The 22,604-nt window shown below is 46.4% G+C and overlaps 1 protein-coding gene across 1 annotated transcript; it reads left to right on the forward strand.

The window, feature by feature from the left end:
• The first annotated feature begins 3,640 nt into the window (after positions 1-3,640).
• LOC123157636 (cation-transporting ATPase HMA5) lies at positions 3,641-9,611 on the forward strand. The gene is made up of 9 exons (XM_044575894.1): positions 3,641-4,009; positions 5,230-5,844; positions 6,415-6,844; positions 6,931-7,256; positions 7,635-7,693; positions 7,773-8,115; positions 8,360-8,560; positions 8,691-8,948; positions 9,047-9,611. The coding sequence occupies exons 1-9, from the start codon at positions 3,713-3,715 to the stop codon at positions 9,521-9,523; spliced, it is 3,006 nt and encodes a 1,001-aa protein (XP_044431829.1). The 5' UTR covers positions 3,641-3,712; the 3' UTR covers positions 9,524-9,611.
• Positions 9,612-22,604: the final 12,993 nt, after the last annotated feature.

Here is a 22,604-nt window from a genome sequence, read left to right on the forward strand (position 1 = left end):
GCATGAGGTCCGCTCTGAATTTCAACACATTTTGACATTTTTGCAGCTCTCGGCAAAAAAGACAAATCGGGTCAGAACAGTGAGTGAACAGTAAACATTTTTACAGACCCTCATTTTATCTTTTTTGCCGAGAGCTGCTCAGATGTCTAATGAGATGAAATTTGGTGCGAACCTCACGCATCAAATTATCTACCACCCAAATTTTCTTTGGAATTTTTGGAATTTTTTTAGCATTTGTTTTGAATTTTTTTCTGAGAGGGGGTGCAGATGAGCCTGGGAGCAGAAACTCCGCGTCCCATCTTAAGCTATATATATCTTGTACAATATATGAAGTCTGTCACGTAATAAGTAATACGGCGTGACACTATGTAACAAAGGAAAAAAAATAGAGTTATCATATCTTAATCCGGACATAGAGCACCAAAATCTAAGACACCTCATGATTTTCCACTCACAAAACACACTAAATAAGGGCTCTTAGTTTTATATACTACGATCCAAACACATATTTAAACCGATATACAAGGCATTAAGAGTATCATATCTAAATTTTAAATGTATATTTAACCGAGATACAACACATTAAGAAATTGTATCTTAAGTTTTTTTTAACATCAATTCAGACACAAGCGCTCATATATACGCGCATACACTCACCCCTATGAATGCACACACATACACTCTACCCCTATGAGCACATCCGACAGACTGAGCCGGCATATCATCTTGAAATTTTACGAATTCACCATAGGCGCCTCGTAGTCGACAGGAACGTTTCCTCCCACTGAACGCATATCGCCAGAAATCCTGAAATAAATCCAGGATAAATACGAGCGTCAGGACTTGAACCCTGATGGGTTGGGGATACCACTGTCCACCTAACCATCCAACCACAGGTTGGTTCGTAATTGTATCTAAGTTTTAAACACATATTTAATGCATTAGATATACAATACTAAAATACCGCCCTTTAAGAAAATGCTATCTAAATTGAGAAACAGTATAACATAGCCACCTACTAGCCCTCTCAGCGACTTGAGATACTAAGCCATTGGATCCTTGAACGAGCGCCCTAGATCGATTGGCCGTCTCGCTGGCATCCGGGAGGCATTTTTCACCCGTCACCCCGCTTGCTGCGCCTGGCCCACCGTCTCCGGGTCGCTGCTTCGGAGACTGACCTGGGCGTTCTCTCTTTAGTCGGGCCGAATAGGGCCGAGTTTATTGGAAGCCGATCCACGTTGTTTGTTTCTTCGTTCTCCACAGCCCCCCGAGCGTTTGCTTCGGTTCATCTCCTTGCGGCGGCGGCGTTCGTCATGATTCGGCCTCCTTGTTCGACGGCGCAGGACGTGTGGGCTGCGGCGGCGCATCAACGACTGTGGTGGGTTGGGCAATGGCGTATGGTTGGGGACGACAGCGACTTTCTCGCGCTTCACTCCGGCCGACTGTCCATCTCTCCTGAATCCCAATGCTTCGTACCTTCTCCCCGGCACAGCGATGGCGGCTGTGTGCGTCGTACTCCCGGCTTCCTCACTTGTGCCCGATGTGTCTTGCGCTGCTGCTCCGTCTGACGGTTGTATGATTGTATCCGTCCAAGAGTCCAAGACCGCCCTCCATACGAATGTGCTTCTTGGCTAACAACGCTCCCTTACCTACCTGGTAGTCTGGTACCAACACTTTCTCCCCATCCTTTCTCTTTCTCTGCGCATGCAAACTCTTTCTTAAATTACGATGGAGCACTGCCTATTTTGATCTTCTGCATCCAAACTCTTTCCTATACTAGGATGGAGCCCTGCCTATTTCGATCTTGCGAGGCAACACGACCTACATAGGTAATCTTTTTAAGTAAATTTAATCAAAGTACATTTTAAGTTTCGAACTGTAATATGTAGTAATAAGCATAACAACATTGTTATTCACCAAAACTTGGGACGTAATTTTTGTGACACTCAGGTCAATTAGAACATATGCTATACCTAACTTTTTTTATGCATGCCAAGCTGATATTTCAGTTTTGGTTGCCCAGACTGGGAATACTGATTTTTGTTGGACAAAAAAACATGCAGGGAACTTTACAAAATGATCCACATGTACCCGGCCTTATGGTTTGTTGAATGATGGATGTGTTCCCCCACGGCTTGATCAAATGCATTTTTGCCAAATCTTTTTCTTTATATTTTCTTACTACAGAAACATCTTACATTTTGGGACAGGGTGAGTACTATCAAAATGACACAATGAGAAACAAACGAGCTTAAAATAAACAATATATACTTCTGCTATGAACAAATTTAACTTTACATTTTGTATTTTTTAAATAAGTATGTTAATTATAAAATTAGGCGGGCGCGGCAACGCGCGCTATCATGATCTAGTGCATATGATACAATACATAGTTTTAAACACATATTTAATGCATTAGAAATACAATACTAAAATGCTACCCTTTTTACAAAAACACTATCTAAATGCATATGATACAATGCATAAAAAAATTGTATCTAAGTTTTAAACACCTATTTAATGCATTAGATATACAATACTAAAATCAGTACCCTTTTTTACAAAAATACTATCTAAATACATATATCATACAATGCATTAAGAAAATTATATCTAAGTTTTAAACACATATTTAATGCATTAGATGTACAATACTAAAATACTACCCTTTTTACAAAAATACTATCTAAATGCATATGATACAATGTATCAAGAAAATTAAACACGTATTTAATGCATTAGGGGTACAATACTGAAATAACACCCATTAAAATAGTCTCTATCTAAATGCATATTTAATGAATATGATACGATGGAGTGTTCTTATTTCCCCGCTTGCTACAGAAAACAACTGTGAATTTTTCAGTGTCATGTTTCTCCAACAGCCACCGCATAGTTGGATACGTATACGTTATTTTATTTATTTGTCCATGACTCGAATTTAAATATATTTTACTCCGGATAAACCCATAAGCTGAGGTGCGACACAAAAACCATAGACTTCCTCCATCCGGGTTCATTAGCCCCTCATATTCTAGATCAAAATTTAACCATACATACGACTAATGAAAAAGAAGAGATATATCCATAAAATACATATGGTTGGATTTGTATTTTAAAAAGGTTTGACATGGTATAACTTGTGTGGCATATAACTCGTATTTTTTAAGCTAAATTTATAGTTAAACTTTGACCCAAAATAAAAGGGACCAATTAAACCCGAACGAAGGAAGTAAAAGCCGGTGAAATAAAACCACCACAATCTACCACACACCAAACGCAGTTCGAAGAATATATTATCGAGTCCATACCCCTCATATTAAAATCCGCAAAGTTGAATAAAACAGATCCCTTATGCTCACATTTCAATTGGAGGATGTCAAAGCTCATTTCCAACCTAATCTTTTACATTACATATGCAGTTATGCAACCGTGTTGGACCGCATGTTGACTTCCACAGCAAACATGGAAACCAAGTCAAACCGAAACTGCGAGCCTGGAGGGACCACATTGCAAAAGTAATAACACGTGACATTTTCAGAAACACCCCTCTGTTGCGCGAACAAAGATCAATTCGGTCCTTCCCCTTCGCCTTTACCCCCAGTTTATAAACCAGCCCCACCCTCTGTCTCCTTCCTCCGGTCTCCCTTCCCCCACGAAAATATTCCCACCCTCTGTCGCCCGCCCGCCTCCCCTTCCTCCTCTGACAGCCATGGCCCACCTCCAGCTCGCGGCGGTCGCCGGGGGCGGCCGCGCGGGCGACGACATGGAGGACGTGGCGCTGCTGGGCTCCTACGACGAGGAGATGGGCGGCGCGGCGCCGGCGGGAGGCGGCGCGGAGGACGCGGAGGAGGAGGCGGAGGCGCACGTGCGGGTGACGGGCATGACGTGCTCCGCCTGCACCGGCGCTGTCGAGGCCGCCGTCTCCGCCCGCCGCGGCGTGCGGCGCGTCGCCGTCTCCCTGCTCCAGAACCGCGCCCGCGTCGTCTTCGACCCCGCGCTCCTCAAGGTGAGATGGCGTCCCGTGATCCTTGCGCGCCTGCGCCTGCGCCTCTCTCCGGGCCATTCCGGAGCTCGTCTATGCATTTGGGGGGCGGTAATTTTTCGCGGACAAAATCGTTGCGCCTGCAGCGTTTGTTTTTTTGGTCAAAAAAAAACAGTAAAATGGACCGCGTCTTTGGAGGCTTTCGATTGCCGCGAGAGGCTCGGGGAGTTGGTGCGCTTGCTCCACGAAGCTCGCTTCCACTTCATGCGATTGGGTGAATTGGGCTTGCAATTTTTGGTTTTAGTGTAAGTATAGACGTGAGAATTGAATTCGTGGGGTTGTCTGTCGGGTCGGAAATACGCCGTCAGTTAAATGCGGTGCTGTACACCTGGGAGTCCGATCGCGGGATCGGTCGATCGCCGGCGGTTGATGATTCGAGCCCCTTTTGCTTTCGGGGTTGGTGAGCTGTAGACTTTGTTGGATGGATCGTGGATCGCGGGATTTGGGGGAGAGCGTGGCACCGCAGTAGCTTTTGGTTGGTTGGTGAGCTGATGGAGGAGCTGTTGAATCATAATTTTCGATGGAAAGTCTAAAAGAGGCGCTGAGCTGATGGTTGACATTGTACGGCTCAACTCAATCAACGTGATGTGCAGACTGGTTTCAAAACACTGAACTGTGTGACGAACTTTTACTACCATTTTGCCATGTACTACTTGCTTGAGAATGGCAATGAGATGGTGCGTTTGTACTCACTGTACTGATGTTGCCTGGGCTGTATGGAACTTTGAGCTTGTTTTGCAACACCTTTAAAAGCCGCGACCACAGCTTGTTAATTATACTTGTGTTTTGATTTTTTTTTCCCACCATGAGCAGTGAGCCGCACCTTTTGATCATTTGCTTTCTGGCTGTAATTTTGTTGTTTAGCTTCAGACTATGAATATAATTAGCTTCGAATGATTCCTCAGAAAAGTGTGAGCAGTCTCTCCCCACCGTTGGCCGTAAAAAGACAAGCCCAAGCAATCATACGAGTTGTTTGATCCCTCTTTTCCCCTTCCCTGAAACAGTTCAACTTCAATTTGAATACTAATCCCTGTATGCCAAGTTCTGCTCCAGTTCTTTTTTTGAGAGGGTTCTGCTCCAGTTTAGATGACTGATTCCATAGTGATACATATTGGCTCTAGATCTTTTGGCATATTTGGGTCACTTTGTTAACTGCATTTTTATTTTGAGACTTCTTCGTGCAGGTTGAGGATATAATAGAAGCTATAGAAGATGCTGGATTTGACGCTGAAATTCTTCCAGATTCTGCAGTCCCTCAACCTAAGTCACAGAAGACATTGTCAGCACAATTTAGGATAGGAGGAATGACATGTGCCAATTGTGTAAACTCGGTTGAGGGTATCTTAAAGAAACAACCTGGTATAAAAGGAGCAGTCGTTGCCTTGGCAACCTCATTAGGAGAAGTTGAGTATGATCCGTCTACCATTAGCAAGGATGAAATTGTTCAAGCTATTGAGGATGCTGGTTTTGAAGCTGCATTCTTACAGAGTAGCGAGCAAGATAAGATATTGCTAGGCCTGACTGGCACCCACACAGAGAGGGATGCAGATATACTACATGATATCCTGAAGAAAATGGATGGTTTGCGACAGTTTGCTGTAAATACTACCCTCTCCGAAGTTGAGATTGTATTTGATCCAGAAGCTGTAGGTCTGCGATCAATTGTGGATACTATTGAAACGGGAAGCAATGGGAGATTCAAAGCGCATGTGCAGAATCCTTACAGCCGAGGGGCTTCAAATGACGCACATGAGGCCTCCAAAATGCTCCATCTTCTTCGTTCTAGCTTATTCCTAAGTGTAAGTTTTGATCTTTGCTTTTCTCTTGCTCACCTAATTGGTTATAGTACAGTTGGCATAGTTGATAGTTGTCTCTAGGCAAGACAACTTACAGTGGAATAGGGTATGTATGATGTGTCAGCAACAGGTAGCATAGAAATGACACTTTAAACAGAAGCATGGTAGCAGTTTAGTTATATAGATAAATAGCGTCTTTCATATTCTTGTCATTATGTGGCATCTAACTCAGTGGGTCCTGTTTTACTACTGTTTTTTCTTAAATATGAAACCCAACAAGACAAGATACATGGGAGAGCAATGTTGTCCTATTTCAATATTTGAGCAAGTGAGAATTGAGGACATTGACATCTCGCATGGTATTCACATCAAATCTGACAATTGACTAACAGTAGGGGTGTTGTAGAAAACATATAAAACGTATGGTTGTCTACTTTCTCTTACAAAATAGGGATATTTGGTATTTTTTGCCTAGTAATATATTTTGTTTGCTTCCTACTGTTCAAAATACGTCGAACTTTTGCTATGCTGCTGCTTGCTTACTGACTCAATTCAATTGCCTCTTTGCAACAGATTCCTGTATTTTTCATACGTATGATCTGCCCGAGTATACCTTTCATCAGTACATTGCTTCTCAGGCATTGTGGACCATTTCATATGGGGGATTTGGTGAACTGGATATTGGTTAGCATTGTACAGTTTGTTGTTGGCAAGAGATTCTATGTTGCAGCTTACAGAGCCTTAAGACATGGTTCTACGAATATGGATGTGTTAGTTGTTCTTGGCACCACTGCATCATATGTATATTCCGTTTGTGCACTACTATACGGAGCATTCACTGGATTTCAACCTCCAATATATTTTGAGACAAGTGCAATGATAATTACGTTTGTGTTATTTGGGAAGTATCTCGAGGTTCTTGCAAAGGGGAAGACATCAGATGCTATTAAAAAGCTTGTAGAACTTGTCCCTGCTACTGCTATTTTGCTTCTGAAAGATAAAGGTAAGTGGTACACACACATAACTGTTGTACTCAAATGCAGTTTGTCTAAAACTGCAAGCAAACTGACATTACTATTTCAAATTCAGAAGGAAAATATGTTGGGGAGAGGGAGATTGATGCTCTGTTAGTCCAACCTGGTGATGTCTTGAAAGTGCTTCCTGGTTCGAAAGTTCCTTCTGATGGTGTTGTTGTTTGGGGAACAAGCCATATCAATGAAAGTATGATAACTGGTGAATCTGCACCGATGCCTAAAGAAGTATCAAGTGTAGTAATTGGAGGGACAATCAACTTACAGGGCATCCTTCATATACAAGCAACGAAAGTAGGATCCGGGACAGTTTTGAGTCAGATAATATCTCTGGTTGAAACCGCTCAAATGTCCAAAGCTCCTATTCAGAAATTTGCCGATTATGTGAGTATACTTATTTTGTATGTGATATTCGATGTTTGCATATATCAAATATCTCTGTCAACTCTGCACCTTCCTAATATGATTTTAGATCCCAAAATATTTGAAATGATGCATTTGGGCATTGTTCTTATGCCATTTTTTCTTGTTGAAATGCCTTTTTCAGAACTATAATTTCATCTTTCATGTTGTGCGAAGTGCATGTTCATTTCACACATTGCTTTCTGCTTCTCTTGGTATTTGAAGTAACCTATTAACTTTTAGTAAAACTTTTGGAGGACTAGCTTACTCCTGAATTAGCTACGTGTTCACCAAAAGCATTGCAACGTATTGTAGATGCCTATTTTGGTTGGTGCTGACATTCCACTGTTACTTTTTCAGGTGGCTAGCATTTTCGTTCCAATTGTCATCACCTTGTCCATTCTAACGTTCTCCGTGTGGTGAGTTAAATAAACATTGTACAAAATTCATAGTAATGCTTCTTCAAGTTTCTCACTTGTGGATTGTCTACATTTATAGGTTCTTATGTGGATCGTTCGGAGCATATCCACATTCATGGTTTGATGGAACTAGCAATTGCTTCGTTTTCTCCCTCATGTTCTCCATATCTGTTGTGGTGATTGCTTGCCCTTGTGCCCTTGGTCTGGCAACACCAACTGCTGTAATGGTGGCAACTGGAATAGGGGCTAATCATGGAGTACTTGTAAAAGGTGGAGATGCATTGGAGAGGGCTCAAAATGTAAATTACGTGATCTTTGATAAAACAGGGACACTAACACAAGGAAAGGCTGTTGTTACAACTGCAAAGGTTTTCTCCGGAATGGACCTTGGAGATTTCCTCACACTAGTAGCATCTGCAGAGGTGAGGCAATCAATCTTGATCACAAATTACTCTTATGGTTCATATCATGGTGTTTTGGAAAAAAGACGTGTTTTGATGTTTTACCTGTCATATCACTGTGGTTCATATCAGTATGTGGTAAAAACATGTTATGGTTTGCTCCTTGCTCAGGCAGGATATTAGTTACTTTCTGACTGCATATCCATATATGATAAAGGGGAAAAATGTAAGTTGAAAAATATTTATGTTTTTGTTTCGTACACAGGCAAGCAGTGAGCATCCTCTTGCCAAAGCTGTATTGGAATATGCATTTCATTTCCATTTCTTTGGCAAGCTCCCTTCCTCAAAGGATGGCATTGAGCAAAGAAAAGAGCAGATATTGTCCCAATGGTTGCTTGAAGCTGAAGATTTCTCTGCTGTGCCTGGCAAAGGAGTGCAATGTTTGATCAACGATAAGACGGTTTTGGTGAGTCATAATTAGCCATTATCCTTTACCCCTTCTGTAAAATACCTCAAAGCAGTGTGTAACTGTAACATATGTATTGCTAGATGTTCCCAAGTAAATTGCTGATTGTCTGTAATAAATGTTACCACAGATTGGAAACCGTGCCCTGATGAACGAAAATGGGGTGAGCGTTCCCCCGGAAGCTGAAAGTTTCTTGGTAGACCTGGAACTGAATGCAAAAACAGGCATTCTGGTGGCATATGACAGCAGTTTTGTGGGGTTGATGGGGATAGCCGATCCCCTGAAAAGAGAGGCTGCTGTAGTCGTGGAAGGACTGAAGAAGATGGGCATTCATCCAGTGATGCTCACAGGCGACAACTGGAGGACTGCACAAGCTGTTGCGAAAGAGGTTCGTATCTGTTTGCTTCTAAATTCTGATCACCCATTTGTCGATTTTTACCACCTCAAGTGCCTAATTGTTTACACTGGGTTATTGTCATTTGGCAGGTTGGCATTGAGGATGTGAGAGCAGAGGTCATGCCCGCGGGCAAAGCCGACGTGGTCCGGTCGCTCCAGAAGGACGGGAGCATAGTGGCCATGGTCGGGGACGGCATCAACGACTCCCCGGCCCTCGCGGCGGCGGACGTCGGGATGGCCATCGGGGGCGGCACAGACATCGCCATCGAGGCGGCGGACTACGTGCTGGTGAGGAACAACCTGGAGGACGTGATCACGGCGATCGACCTCTCGAGGAAGACCTTCAACCGGATCCGCTGGAACTACTTCTTCGCCATGGCGTACAACGTGGTCGCCATACCGGTGGCCGCCGGCGCGCTGTTCCCAGTGACGGGGCTCCAGATGCCGCCGTGGCTGGCCGGCGCCTGCATGGCCTTCTCGTCCGTGAGCGTGGTGTGCTCCTCGTTGCTGCTGCGGAGATACAGAAAACCCAGGCTCACCACCGTGCTGCAGATAACTGTAGAGTAGAGCGATAGCTTCTTTTGTGAATACTGTAAGTCCCGTTCACCATTTTTACAGAAGTGAAATGAAAAGAAAGAAAATGGCTTCTTGTGTACGGCTGCGGTGAATTACTTTTCTGAATTCTTCATAAACGGCCAGGGAAGAGTAAATAGTATAAACCTACTACTTTACAGGCTAGGGTTTCAAAAAACAACCGGTTTTAAAATTTTCTCGGATAACTACCAAATGGGTTGTCGGCTGTTTCAAAAAATCGAAAATCTTCGTTGTTAAAAAATTAAACAGGTTTATGATAGGTCGGGCCCGCACCTAAACAATCCGTCTATTTGACCGTGTGTTTGACCGTTAACTGGCATGTGGGTCCCACATGTCAGTGTCAGTAGACTTTTCAAAAATGCCATCAGGTCCCTGCAAACTTTTCAAAACGCAGTCGGGTCCCTGCGAACTTTTGAGAAATGCAATCGGGTCCCTCCTCGTGGCCGTGCGCCAGCAGCCGGCGTGAGGGCCGCCGGCCAGCAGCCATGGCACTGCCGTGGAGCTCCCTTTCGTCCCGGGCGACGCGTGGAGCTCCCTTCCGTCGCGACAGGAACAACACCAGCGACTAGCTTGCGGGCCAGGCGGAAGGAGGCGGCTCGACGGGCTGGGTGCAGGCGGAGCTCCTTGCCGGCCGCTGCCGCTTCTCCTGGGCATGGCGCGCGGCTCGCGGCGGCCTTTGCTCCTGGGGGCGGCTCGCGGCGGCCGGCCCTTGCTCCTGGGCGCAGGGCGTGGTGGGGGTGGCCGTGGTCGGGCCTTTGCCGGGAGGAGGAGACGGGAAAGAAAGAGACAAGGAGAGAAGAAATGGTAGGAGGAAGAAGAGACATCTTACACGTGGGTCCCACAATAAGTTAACGGTCAAACAAAACGGTCAACTAACGGATTGTTTAGGAGTGGGTCCGATCCGTCATAAATCGGTTTAAAATGTTAGCAACGCGGAATTTGAGTTTTTTAAAACAACCGACCACCCACTTGGTAGTTATCTGAGAAAAATTTAAAACCGGTAGTTTTTTGGAACCCTAGCCTGTAAAGTAGTAGTTTTAGGCTATTTACTCGTGAGGGAATGCCATGAAATCCAGGTTCTCCTGATTCGTTGCAGCACAGATTTTGGAATCTCCAAAGGTTTGAATATGCAAAATAAAGAAATAAAAAATATGTATTCCTAATCTTCGCCTGAATCTCCAAAGATTTGGAAGTCCCGCTCACAGATTTGGGAAATTCCTAGCTTGGCAAGTTCTCACATCGTATGATTGTGTGATTTGGGTACAGTTTAGCCTATTTAGACTCGCACGGTTGGCCTGTTGGCTCAGGCACGGCAAAGTTCCAGACTCCATGGGTGGGTTTACGTTTGTTCGTGGCCCTAGTCCAAGCTCGACGGAGCCGCCGCCGTCGCCTTCTTCTGGCATGTCCAATCCGGCGGCCCGCTCTACCGCGTGGGAGGAAGGTCGCCGCGCTCCGACGAGTGGTGCTAGGTACGTGGGGCATCACCACCTTACCATCGATCATCGCAACAACCTTGTTCTGCCTTGTTCAAAGGGGAAGAAGACGGTCGACCCCATGGACTGTGGAGTGTATCTGTGTTCTTCCCAAGGCACAAATCTAAAAGCGTGACTATGTATTTAATTTAACGTAGAGGCAAATTAGCCTTTCCGAATTCAGACCCGCTTCAACCTTGGCTCACCCGAGAGTCCGAGACCCCGACTCCAGTCTCTAGCAAAACTGAAGTCTATGAATCCTGGGCTCATGGTCGTCCTCACTTCCGTCCGTGGAGCCAACACCGCCGCCGCCCGAACTTCTCCTCGAACGTATACCGCCGTGCCTCCACCGTGCTAAGCCGTCAACCCCATCACCGGCTCTGTCCGAAGCACTTGCGACTCTTGAGCAGGTGCAATTGTGCCAAACAGCAGTAGTCGGTGCTCGCTCTCAGGATCAAGCTTGTGTCTGTTGAAATTTACAACACAAACCTCCATCATTTTTCGACAAAGGGTGAAAATTTATTGGCTCAAAATGGAGCATCAAGAGGATACAAACACAATGAGCATACATCCGGCCTCTGCATAGTTAAGATGCACACAGCCAACACCAACACACGCATGCAAAAACACGCCATCAAATAGCAAAGTCATCTAAGACCAAAACTATGCATAGGCGAGAAAAAAAAAGAAACCCAAAGCGATCAGATCCACGATCGGCAAACTATATTAATGACCATATCCGCACCGACCATCTCATGACATCACACGGACAACGAGGTTCTTCAACAGCAACGCCTTCAGGAAAGGAGCAACACTCAAGTGTCATCGTCATCGGATCCAACCACCCAAAGTCTGAATCTAGGTTTTCACCCCGAAGAACCACTTTGAGCATATCCGAGCAATGCCTTCAAACAAGGTAACGGCATAAAAACATCGTCATTGCCAGGTATAACCAACTCGGTTGCACCTAGGTTTTAACCCCAGATCCCGAGAGCATGTGCTCCATTAGCACCATCATCAAAGTCACTCATGTGTCGTTGCCACCACTTTTCCACGATCCCAGCAGCTACATGCGTGCGCGATGCGGGACCGCCGACACTGCACAATCATCCCTCTGCGTCAAGTCGTCGTCGATAGTTTGCTTCTCCTTGTCGAAGTCAACCATCGGGTCTAAAGAGAGGAATCCTCACAATGACCTTTCGATGGTCACCGCCATAGCGAGTCCACCACCGCAAGCCGAAGGTCACCAAGGACCTACACCAACAGCGAAGCAAACCACCACAGACTACCACCTTACGGGCTTGTCTTACGGACCCCTTGCTCGCCAACCCCCCTCCCGATTTTCACCGCTGGGTCCCCCTCCCCCCTAATCTTCTCCAACCATATTTTGACACATGAGTCCATAACATCTCCCCGGCAGAAATATGTCCGTAAGTCTAGCATTGCTCGCCCAAGCCTGTCGACCCGAAACCGTATTGCTGGAACTAGAGCACGAACGACAGATCACTGTCCTCACTCACGAACATCGAGACCAAACCAACCATGCCATGGTGAAGGAGGCGGGTCGAAACCCGGCACCGGTGCAGTCCACCAGTGGAGAAAGCCGTCATCACCGGAGTAGTTGCAACACACCTAGGCATAGCTAGCTGCCACCGTCGGATGAGGCTTCCTTTTGATGCATCCGAACTCAACAACCTAGGAGTTTGTTGGCGAGCAGCTGCAGTGGGCAGCTCCTATCCAGATTGGATCCGAGAGGGCCAAGCCAGACGCCTGCCGTACCAAGGCACTGCAAGATGGCGTGGGATGGAGAGAACTGCCCTGCCGCCGCCCAGCGCCGCACAGGGCTTTGCCCCGGCTGCGCTGGCTGGCGGCGGCGAGGGAGGAAGGGAGGACGAGGGGGTGGTTTCGCCGGAGGTGGAGGTCGCCGCCCGTATCGCCCGATAGGCAACGCGGGGGCCTCAGCCACAAACCTCCTGTTGGGAAACATGGTAATTCAAAAATTTCCTACGATCACGCAAGATCATGGTGATGCATAGCAACGAGAGGGGAGAGTGTCGCCCACGTACCCTCGTAGACCAAAAGCGGAAGCGTTAGCACAACGTGGTTGATGTAGTCGTACGTCTTCACGTTTCGACCGTTCCAAGTACCGAACGTATGGCACCTCCGAGTTCAGCACACGTTCAGCTCGATGACGTTCCACGAACTCCGATCTAGCAGAGCTTTGCGGGAGAGTTCCGTCAGAGGCGTGATGACGGTGTTGATGATGCTACCGACGCAGGGCTTTGCCTAAGCACCGCTATGATATTACCGAGGTGGAATATGGTGGAGGAGGGCACCGCACACGGCTGGGAGAGATCAACAAATCAACTTGTGTGTCCATGGGGTGCCCCCTCCTCCATATATAAAGAGTGGAGGAGGGGGAGGGCCGGCCCTCAACTATGGCACGCACTGGGGAGTCCTACTCCCACCGGGAGTAGGATTCCCCCCCTTCCATGTAGTAGGAGTAGGAGAGAAGGAAAGGGAAAAGAGAAGAGAAGGAAGGAGGGGGCGCAACCCCTCCCCCTAGTCCAATTCGGACTAGGCCTTGGGGGGAGGGAGGGGGGGGGGGCGCAACCTCCCCTCTCTCTTTCCCCTAAAGCCCAATAAGGCCCATATACTCCCCGACGAATTCTCATAACTCTCCGGTACTCCGATAAATACCCGAATCACTCGAAACCTTTCCGATGTCCGAATATAGTCGTCCAATATATCGATCTTTACGTCTCGACCATTTTGAGACTCCTCGTCATGTCACCGATCTCATCTGGGACTCCGAACTACCTTCCGTACATCAAAACACATAACTCATAATATAAATCGTCACCGAACGTTAAGCGTGCGGACCCTACGGGTTCGAGAACTATGTAGACATGACCGAGACACATCTCCGATCAATAACCAATAGCGGAACCTGGATGCTCATATTGGCTCCTACATATTCTACAAAGATCTTGTTGGAAATATGCCCTAGAGGCAATAATAAAATGATTATTATTGTATTTCCTTGTTCATGATAATTGTCTATTATTTATGCTATAATTGTGTTATCCGGAAATCGTAATACATGTGTGAATGAATAGACCACAACATGTCCCTAGTAAGCCTCTAGTTGACTAGCTCGTTGATCAACAGATAGTCATGGTTTCCTGACTATGGACATTGGATGTCGTTGATAACGGGATCACATCATTAGGAGAATGATGTGATGGACAAGACCCAATCCTAAGCATTGCACAAGATCGTGTAGTTCGTTTGCTAGAGCTTTTCCAAAGTCAAGTATCATTTCCTTAGACCATGAGATCGTGTAACTCCCGGATACCGTAGGAGTGCTTTGGGTGTACCAAACGTCACAACATAACTGGGTGACTATAAAGGTATACTACAGGTATCCCCGAAAGTATCTGTTGGGTTGACACGGATCGAGACTGGGATTTGTCACTCTGTATGACGGAGAGGTATCTCTGGGCCCACTCGGTAATGCATCATCATAATGAGCTCAAAGTGACCAAGTTTTTGGTCACGGGATCACGCATTATGGTACGAGTAAAGTGACTTGCCGGTAACGAGATTGAACGAGGTATTGGGATACCGACGATCGAATCTCGGGCAAGTAACGTACCAATTAACAAAGGGAATTGTATACGGGATTACTTGAATCCTCGACATCGTGGTTCATCCGATGAGATCATCGAGGAATATGTGGGAGCCAACATGGGTGTCCAGATCCCGCTGTTGGTTATTGATCGGAGAGCTGTCTCGGTCATGTCTGCATGATTCCCGAACCCGTAGGGTCTACACACTTAAGGTTCGGTGACGCTAGGGTTGTAGAGATATTAGTATGCGGAAACCTGAAAGTTGTTCGGAGTCCCGGATGAGATCCCGGACGTCACGAGGAGTTCCGGAATGGTCCGAAGGTAAAGAATTCTATATAGGAAGTCCAGTTTCGGTCACCGGGAAAGTTTCGGGGGTCACCGGTATTGTACCGGGACCACCGGAAGGGTCCCGGGGGTTCACCGGGTGGGGCCACCTATCCCGGAGGGCCACGTGGGCTGAAAGGGGAAGGGAACCAGCCCCTGGTGGGCTGGTGCGCCCCCCTTGGGCCTCCCCTACGCCTAGGGTTGGAAACCCTATGGGTGGGGGGGCGCCCCACTTGACTTGGGGGGCAAGTCCCCCCCTAGGCCGCCCCCCCTTGGAGATGGGATCTCCAGGGCCGGCGCACCCCCCTAGGCCCCCTATATAAAGAAGGGGGGAGGGAGGGCAGCCGCACCCTAGTCCCTGGCGCCTCCCTCTTCCCCGTACCACCTCTCCCTCTCGCTGAGCTTGGCGAAGCCCTGTCCAGATCGCCGCTGCTTCCACTACCACGCTGTCGTGCTGCTGGATCTCCATCAACCTCTCCTTCCCCCTTGCTGGATCAAGAAGGAGGAGATGTCTTCCCCAACCGTACATGTGTTGAACGCGGAGGTGCTGTCCGTCCAGCACTAGGATCATCGGTGATTTGGATCACGACGAGTACGACTCCCTCAACCCCGTTCTCTTGAACACTTCCGCTCGCGATCTACAAGGGTATGTAGATGCACTCCTCTCTCTCATTGCTAGATGAACTCCATAGATTGATCTTGATGAAGCATAGAAATTTTTTATTTTCTGCAACGTTCCCCAACAATGGCATCATGAGCCAGGTCTATGCGTAGTTTCTTTGCACGAGTAGAATACAAATTTGTTGTGGGCGTAGATGTTGTCAATTTTCTTGCCACTACTAGTCTTATCTTGTTTCGGCGGCATCGTGGGATGAAGTGGCCCGGACCGACCTTACACGTACGCTTACGTGAGACAGGTTCCACCGACTGACATGCACTAGTTGCATAAGGTGGCTAGCGGGTGTCTGTCTCTCCCACTTTAGTCGGATCGGATTCGATGAAAATGGTCCTTATGAAGGGTAAATAGAAATTGGCATATCACGTTGTGGCTTTTACATAGGTAAGAAACGTTCTTGCTAGAACCCTATAGCAGCCACGTAAAAACATGCAAACAACAATTAGAGGACGTCTAACTTGTTTTTGCAGCATATGCCTTGTGATGTGATATGGCCAAAAGTTGTGATGAATGATATATATGTGATGTATGAGATCATGTTCTTGTAATAGGAATCATGACTTGCATGTCGATGAGTATGACAACCGGGAGGAGCCATAGGAGTTGTCTTAATTATTGTATGACCTGCGTGTCAATGATTGAACGCCATGTAATTACTTTACTTTATTGGTAAACCGTTAGCCATAGTAGTAGAAGTAATAGTTGGCGAGCAACTTCATGGAGACATGATGATGGAGATCATGGTGTCATGCCGGTGACGAAGATGATCATGGCGCCCCGAAGATGGAGATCAAAAGAGCTATATGATATTGGCCATATCATGTCACTATTTGATTGCATGTGATGTTTATCATGTTTTTGCATCTTATTTGCTTAGAACGACGGTAGTAAATAAGATGATCCCTCATAATAATTTCAAGAAAGTGTTCCCCCTAACTGTGCACCGTTGCGAAAGTTCATTGTTTCGAAGCACCACCTGATGATCGGGTGTGATAGATTCCAACGTCCACATACAACGGGTGTAAGACAGATTTACACATGCAAAACACTTAGGTTAACTTGACGAGCCTAGCATGTACGGACATGGCCTCAGAACACAAGAGACCGAAAGGTCGAACATGAGCCGTATGGAAGATACGATCAACATGGAGATGTTCACCGATGATGACTAGTCCATCTCACGTGATGATCGGACACGGCCTAGTTGACTGGGATCATGTATACTTAGATGACTAGAGGGATGTCTAATCTGAGTGGGAGTTCATTAAATAATTTGATTAGATGAACTTAATTATCATGAACTTAGTCTAAAAACCTTTGCAAAAATGTCTTGTAGATCAAATGGCCAACGCTCATGTCAACCTCAACTTCAACGCGTTCCTAGAGAAAACCAAGCTGAAAGATGATGGCAGCAACTATTCGGACTGGGTCCGGAACCTGAGGATCATCCTCATAGCTGCCAAGAAAGCATATATCCTAGAAGGACCACTAGGTGAAGCACCCATCCCAGAGAACCAAGACATTATGAACACTTGGCAGTCACGTGCTGATGATTACTCCCTCGTTCAGTGCGACATGCTTTACAACTTAGAACCGGGGCTCCAAAAGCATTTTGAGCAACACGGAGCACATGAGATGTTCGAAGAGCTGAAAATGGTTTTCCAAGCTCATGCCCGGGTCGAGAGATATGAAGTCTCCGACAAGTTCTACAGTTGTAAGATGGAGGAAAATAGTTCTGTCAGTGAGCACATACTCAAAATGTCTGGGTTGCACAACCGCTTGTCCCAGCTGGACATTAACCTCCCGAACGAGGCGGTCATTGACAGAATCGTTCAGTCGCTCCCACCTAGCTACAAGAGCTTTGTGATGAACTACAATATGCAGGGGATGGTGAAAACTATTCCTGAAGTATTTTCAATGCTGAAATCAGCGGAGGTAGAAATCAAAAAGGAGCATCAAGTGTTGATGGTCAATAAACCCACTAGTTTCAAGAAAGGCAAGGGTAAGAAGAACTTCAAGAAGGACGGCAAGGGAGTTGCCGCGCCCGGTAAACCAGTTGCTGGGAAGAAGCCAAAGAATGGACCCAAACCTGAGACTGAGTGCTTTTATTGCAAGGGAAAGGGACACTGGAAGCAGAACTGCCCCAAATACTTAGCGGACAAGAAGGCCGGCAACACTAAAGGTATATGTGATATACATGTAATTGATGTTTACCTTACCAATACTCATAGTAGCTCCTAGGTATTTGATACTGGTGTGGTTGCTCATATTTGTAACTCAAAGCAGGAGCTGCGGAATAAGCGGAGACTGGCGAAGGACGAGGTGACGATGCGCGTCGGGAATGGTTCCAAGGTCGATGTGATTGCCGTTGGCACGCTACCTCTACATTTACCTACGGGATTAGTTTTAAACCTCAATAATTGTTATTTAGTGCCAGCTTTGAGCATGAACATTGTATCTGGATCTTGTTTAATACGAGATGGCTACTCATTTAAATCCGAGAATAATGGTTGTTCTATTTATATCAGAGATATGTTTTATGGTCACGCCCCTCTGGTCAATGGTTTATTCTTGATGAATCTCGAACATGATGTTACACATATTCATAGTGTGAATACCAAAAGATGTAAGGTTGATAACGATAGTCCCACATACTTGTGGCACTGCCGCCTTGGTCACATTGGTGTCAAGCGCATGAAGAAGCTCCATGCTGATGGACTTTTAGAGTCTCTCGATTATGAATCATTTGACACATGCGAACCATGCCTCATGGGCAAAATGACCAAGACTCCATTCTCCGGAACAATGGAGCGAGCAACCAACTTATTGGAAATCATACATATTGATGTGTGCGGTCCAATGAGCGTTGAGGCTCGCGGAGGCTATCATTATGTTCTCACTCTCACTGATGACTTAAGTAGATATGGGTATGTCTACTTGATGAAACACAAGTCTGAGATCTTTGAAAAGTTCAAGGAATTTCAGAATGAGGTAGAGAATCAATGTGACCGAAAAATAAAGTCCTTACGATCAGATCGTGGAGGAGAATATTTAAGTCACGAATTTGGTACGCACTTAAGGAAATGTGGAATTGTTTCACAAACTCACGCCGCCTGGAACACCTCAGGGAAACGGTGTGTCCGAACATCGTAATCGCACTCTATTGGATATGGTGCGATCTATGATGTCACTCACCGATTTACCACTATCATTTTGGGGATACGCTCTAGAGATAGCTACATTCACTTTAAATATGGCACCGTCTAAATCCGTTGAGACGACACCGTATGAATTATGGTTTGGGAAGAAACCTAAGCCGTCGTTTCTAAAATTTTGGGGATGTGATGCTTATGTCAAGAAACTTCAACCTGAAAAGCTCGAACCCAAGTCGGAAAAATGCGTCTTCATAGGATACCCTAAGGAAACCATTGGGTATACCTTCTACCTTAGATCCGAAGGCAAGATCTTTGTTCCCAAGAACGGGTCCTTTCTGGAGAAAGAGTTTCTCTCGGAAGAAGTAAGCGGGAGGAAAGTAGAACTCGATGAAGTACCTCCTCTTGAACCGGAAAGTAGTGCAGCACAGGAAGATGTTCCTGAGGTGCCTACACCGACTGGAGAGGAAATTAATGATGATGATCAAGGTACTTCGGATCAAGTTGCTACTGAACTTCGTAGGTCCACAAGGAAACGTTCCACACCAAAGTGGTATGGCAACCCTGTCCTGGAAATCATGTTGTTAGACAACGGTGAACCTTCGAACTATGAAGAAGCGATGGCGGGCCCAGATTCCAACAAATGGCTTGAAGCCATGCAATCCGAGATAGGATCCATGTATGTAAACAAAGTATGGACTTTGACAGACTTGCCCGATGATCGGCGAGCTATAGAAAATAAATGGATCTTTAAGAAGAAGACGGACGCGGATGGTAATGTCACCATCTATAAAGCTCGACTTGTCGCTAAGGGTTATCGGCAAATTCAAGGGGTTGACTATGATGAGACTTTCTCTCCCGTAGCGAAGCTGAAGTCCGTCCGAATCATGTTAGCAATTGCCGCATACTATGATTATGAGATATGGAAAATGGACGTCAAAACAGCATTCCTTAACGGCTATCTTAAGGAAGAACTGTATATGATCCAGCCGGAAGGTTTTGTCGATCCTAAGAATGCTAACAAGGTATGCAAGCTCCAGCGATCCATCTATGGGCTGGTGCAAGCATCTCGGAGTTGGAACATTCGCTTTGATCAGATGATCAAAGTGTTTGGGTTTATGCAGACTTATGGAGAAGCCTGCGTTTACAAGAAAGTGAGTGGGAGCTCTGTAGCATTTCTCATATTATATGTGGATGACATACTTTTGATGGGAAATGATATAGAACTTTTGGACAGCATTAAGGCCTACTTGAATAAGTGTATTTCAATTAAGGACCTTGGAGAAGCTGCTTACATATTAGGCATCAAGATCTATAGAGATAGATCGAGACGCCTCATAGGTTTTTCACAAAGCACATACCTTGATAAGATATTGAAGAAGTTCAATATGGATCAGCCCAAGAAGGGGTTCTTGCCTATGTTGCAAGGTGTGAAATTGAGCTCAGCTCAATGTCCGACCACGGCAGAAGATAGAGAAAAGATGAGTGTCGTCCCCTATGCCTCAGCCATAGGGTCTATCATGTATGCCATGCTGTGTACCAAACCTGATGTAAACCTTGCCGTAAGTTTGGTAGGAAGGTACCAAAGTAATCCTGGCATGGAACACTGGACAACGGTCAAGAATATCCTGAAGTACCTAAAAAGGACTAAGGATATGTTTCTCGTTTATGGAGGTGACGAAGGGCTCGTCGTAAAGGGTTACGTCGACGCTAGCTTTGACACAGATCTGGATGACTCTAAGTCACAAACCGGATACGTGTATATTTTGAATGGAGGGCAGTAAGCTGGTGCAGTTGCAAGCAGAGCGTCGTGGCGGGATCTACATGTGAAGCGGAGTACATGGCAGCCTCGGAGGCAGCGCATGAAGCAATCTGGATGAAGGAGTTCATCACCGACCTAGGAGTCATACCCAATGCGTCGGGACCAATCACCCTCTTTTGTGACAACACTGGAGCTATTGCCCTTGCCAAGGAGCCCAGGTTTCACAAGAAGACCAGGCACATCAAGCTTGGCTTCAACTCCATTCGTGAAAATGTTCAAGATGGAGACATAGATATTTACAAATTCCATACGGATCTGAATGTCGCAAATCCGCTGACTAAACCTCTTCCGCGAGCAAAACATGATCAACACCAGAACTCTATGGGTGTTCGATTCATCACAATGTAACTAGATTATTGACTCTAGTGCAAGTGGGAGACTGTTGGAAATATGCCCTAGAGGCAATAATAAAATGATTATTATTGTATTTCCTTGTTCATGATAATTGTCTATTATTCATGCTATAATTGTGTTATCCGGAAATCGTAATACATGTGTGAATGAATAGACCACAACATGTCCCTAGTAAGCCTCTAGTTGACTAGCTCGGTGATCAACAGATAGTCATGGTTTCCTGACTATGGACATTGGATGTCGTTGATAACGGGATCACATCATTAGGAGAATGATGTGATGGACAAGACCCAATCCTAAGCATAGCACAAGATCGTGTAGTTCGTTTGCTAGAGCTTTTCCAAAGTCAAGTATCATTTCCTTAGACCATGAGATCGTGTAACTCCCGGATACCATAGGAGTGCTTTGGGTGTACCAAACGTCACAACATAACTGGGTGACTATAAAGGTATACTACAAGTATCCCCGAAAGTATCTGTTGGGTTGACACAGATCGAGACTGGGATTTGTCACTCTGTATGACGGAGAGGTATCTCTGGGCCCACTCGGTAATGCATCATCATAATGAGCTCAAAGTGACCAAGTGTTTGGTCATGGGATCATGCATTACGGTACGAGTAACGTGACTTGCCGGTAACGAGATTGAACGAGGTATTGGGATACCGATGATCGAATCTCGGGCAAGTAACGTACCAATTGACAAAGGGAATTGTATACGGGATTACTTGAATCCTCGACATCGTGGTTCATCCGATGAGATCATCGAGGAATATGTGGGAGCCAACATAGGTATCCAGATCCCGCTGTTGGTTATTGACCGGAGAGCTGTCTCGGTCATGTCTACATGATTCCTGAACCCGTAGGGTCTACACACTTAAGGTTCGGTGACGCTAGGGTTGTAGAGATATTAGTATGCGGAAACCCGAAAGTTGTTCGGAGTCCCGGATGAGATCCCGGACGTCACGAGGAGTTCCGGAATGGTCCGGAGGTAAAGAATTCTATATAGGAAGTCCAGTTTCGGCCACCGGGAAAGTTTTAGGGGTCACCGGTATTGTACCGGGACCACCGGAAGGGTCCCGGGGGTCCACCGGTTGGGGCCACCTATCCCGGAGGGCCACGTGGGCTGAAAGGGGAAGGGAACCAGCCCCTGGTGGGCCGGTGCGTCCCCCTTGGGCCTCCCCTGCGCCTAGGGTTGGAAACCCTAGGGGTGGGGGGACGCCCCACTTGACTTGGGGGGCAAGTCCACGCCTAGGGCGCCGCCCCCCCCCTTGGAGATGGGATCTCCAGGGCCGGCGCACCCCCTGGCCCCCTATATAAAGAAGGGGGGAGGGAGGGCAGCCACACCCTAGTCCCTGGCGCCGCCCTCTTCCCCGTACCACCTCTCCCTCTCGTTGAGCTTGGCGAAGCCCTGCCGAGATCGCCGCTGCTTCCACCACCACGCCGTCGTGCTACTAGATCTCCATCAACCTCTCCTTCCCCCTTGCTGGATCAAGAAGGAGGAGACGTCTTCCCCTACCGTACGTGTGTTGAACGCGGAGGTGCTGTCCGTTCAGCACTAGGATCATCGGTGATTTGGATCACGACGAGTACGACTCCCTCAACCCGGTTCTCTTGAACGCTTC

This window comes from Triticum aestivum, chromosome 7B, assembly GCF_018294505.1.
Source record: "Triticum aestivum cultivar Chinese Spring chromosome 7B, IWGSC CS RefSeq v2.1, whole genome shotgun sequence".
In the NCBI taxonomy this organism is placed as follows: Eukaryota; Viridiplantae; Streptophyta; class Magnoliopsida; order Poales; family Poaceae; genus Triticum; species Triticum aestivum.

Excerpts from the sequence above, each read along its gene's own strand:
- LOC123157636 (XM_044575894.1), top strand. The coding sequence starts at position 3,713 with ATGGCCCACCTCCAGCTCGCGGCGGTCGCCGGGGGCGGCCGCGCGGGC. Across the intron at positions 4,010-5,229 it reads TCGACCCCGCGCTCCTCAAG|GTTGAGGATATAATAGAAGC; the intron begins GTGAGATGGCGT and ends TTCTTCGTGCAG. Across the intron at positions 6,845-6,930 it reads TTTGCTTCTGAAAGATAAAG|AAGGAAAATATGTTGGGGAG; the intron begins GTAAGTGGTACA and ends TTTCAAATTCAG.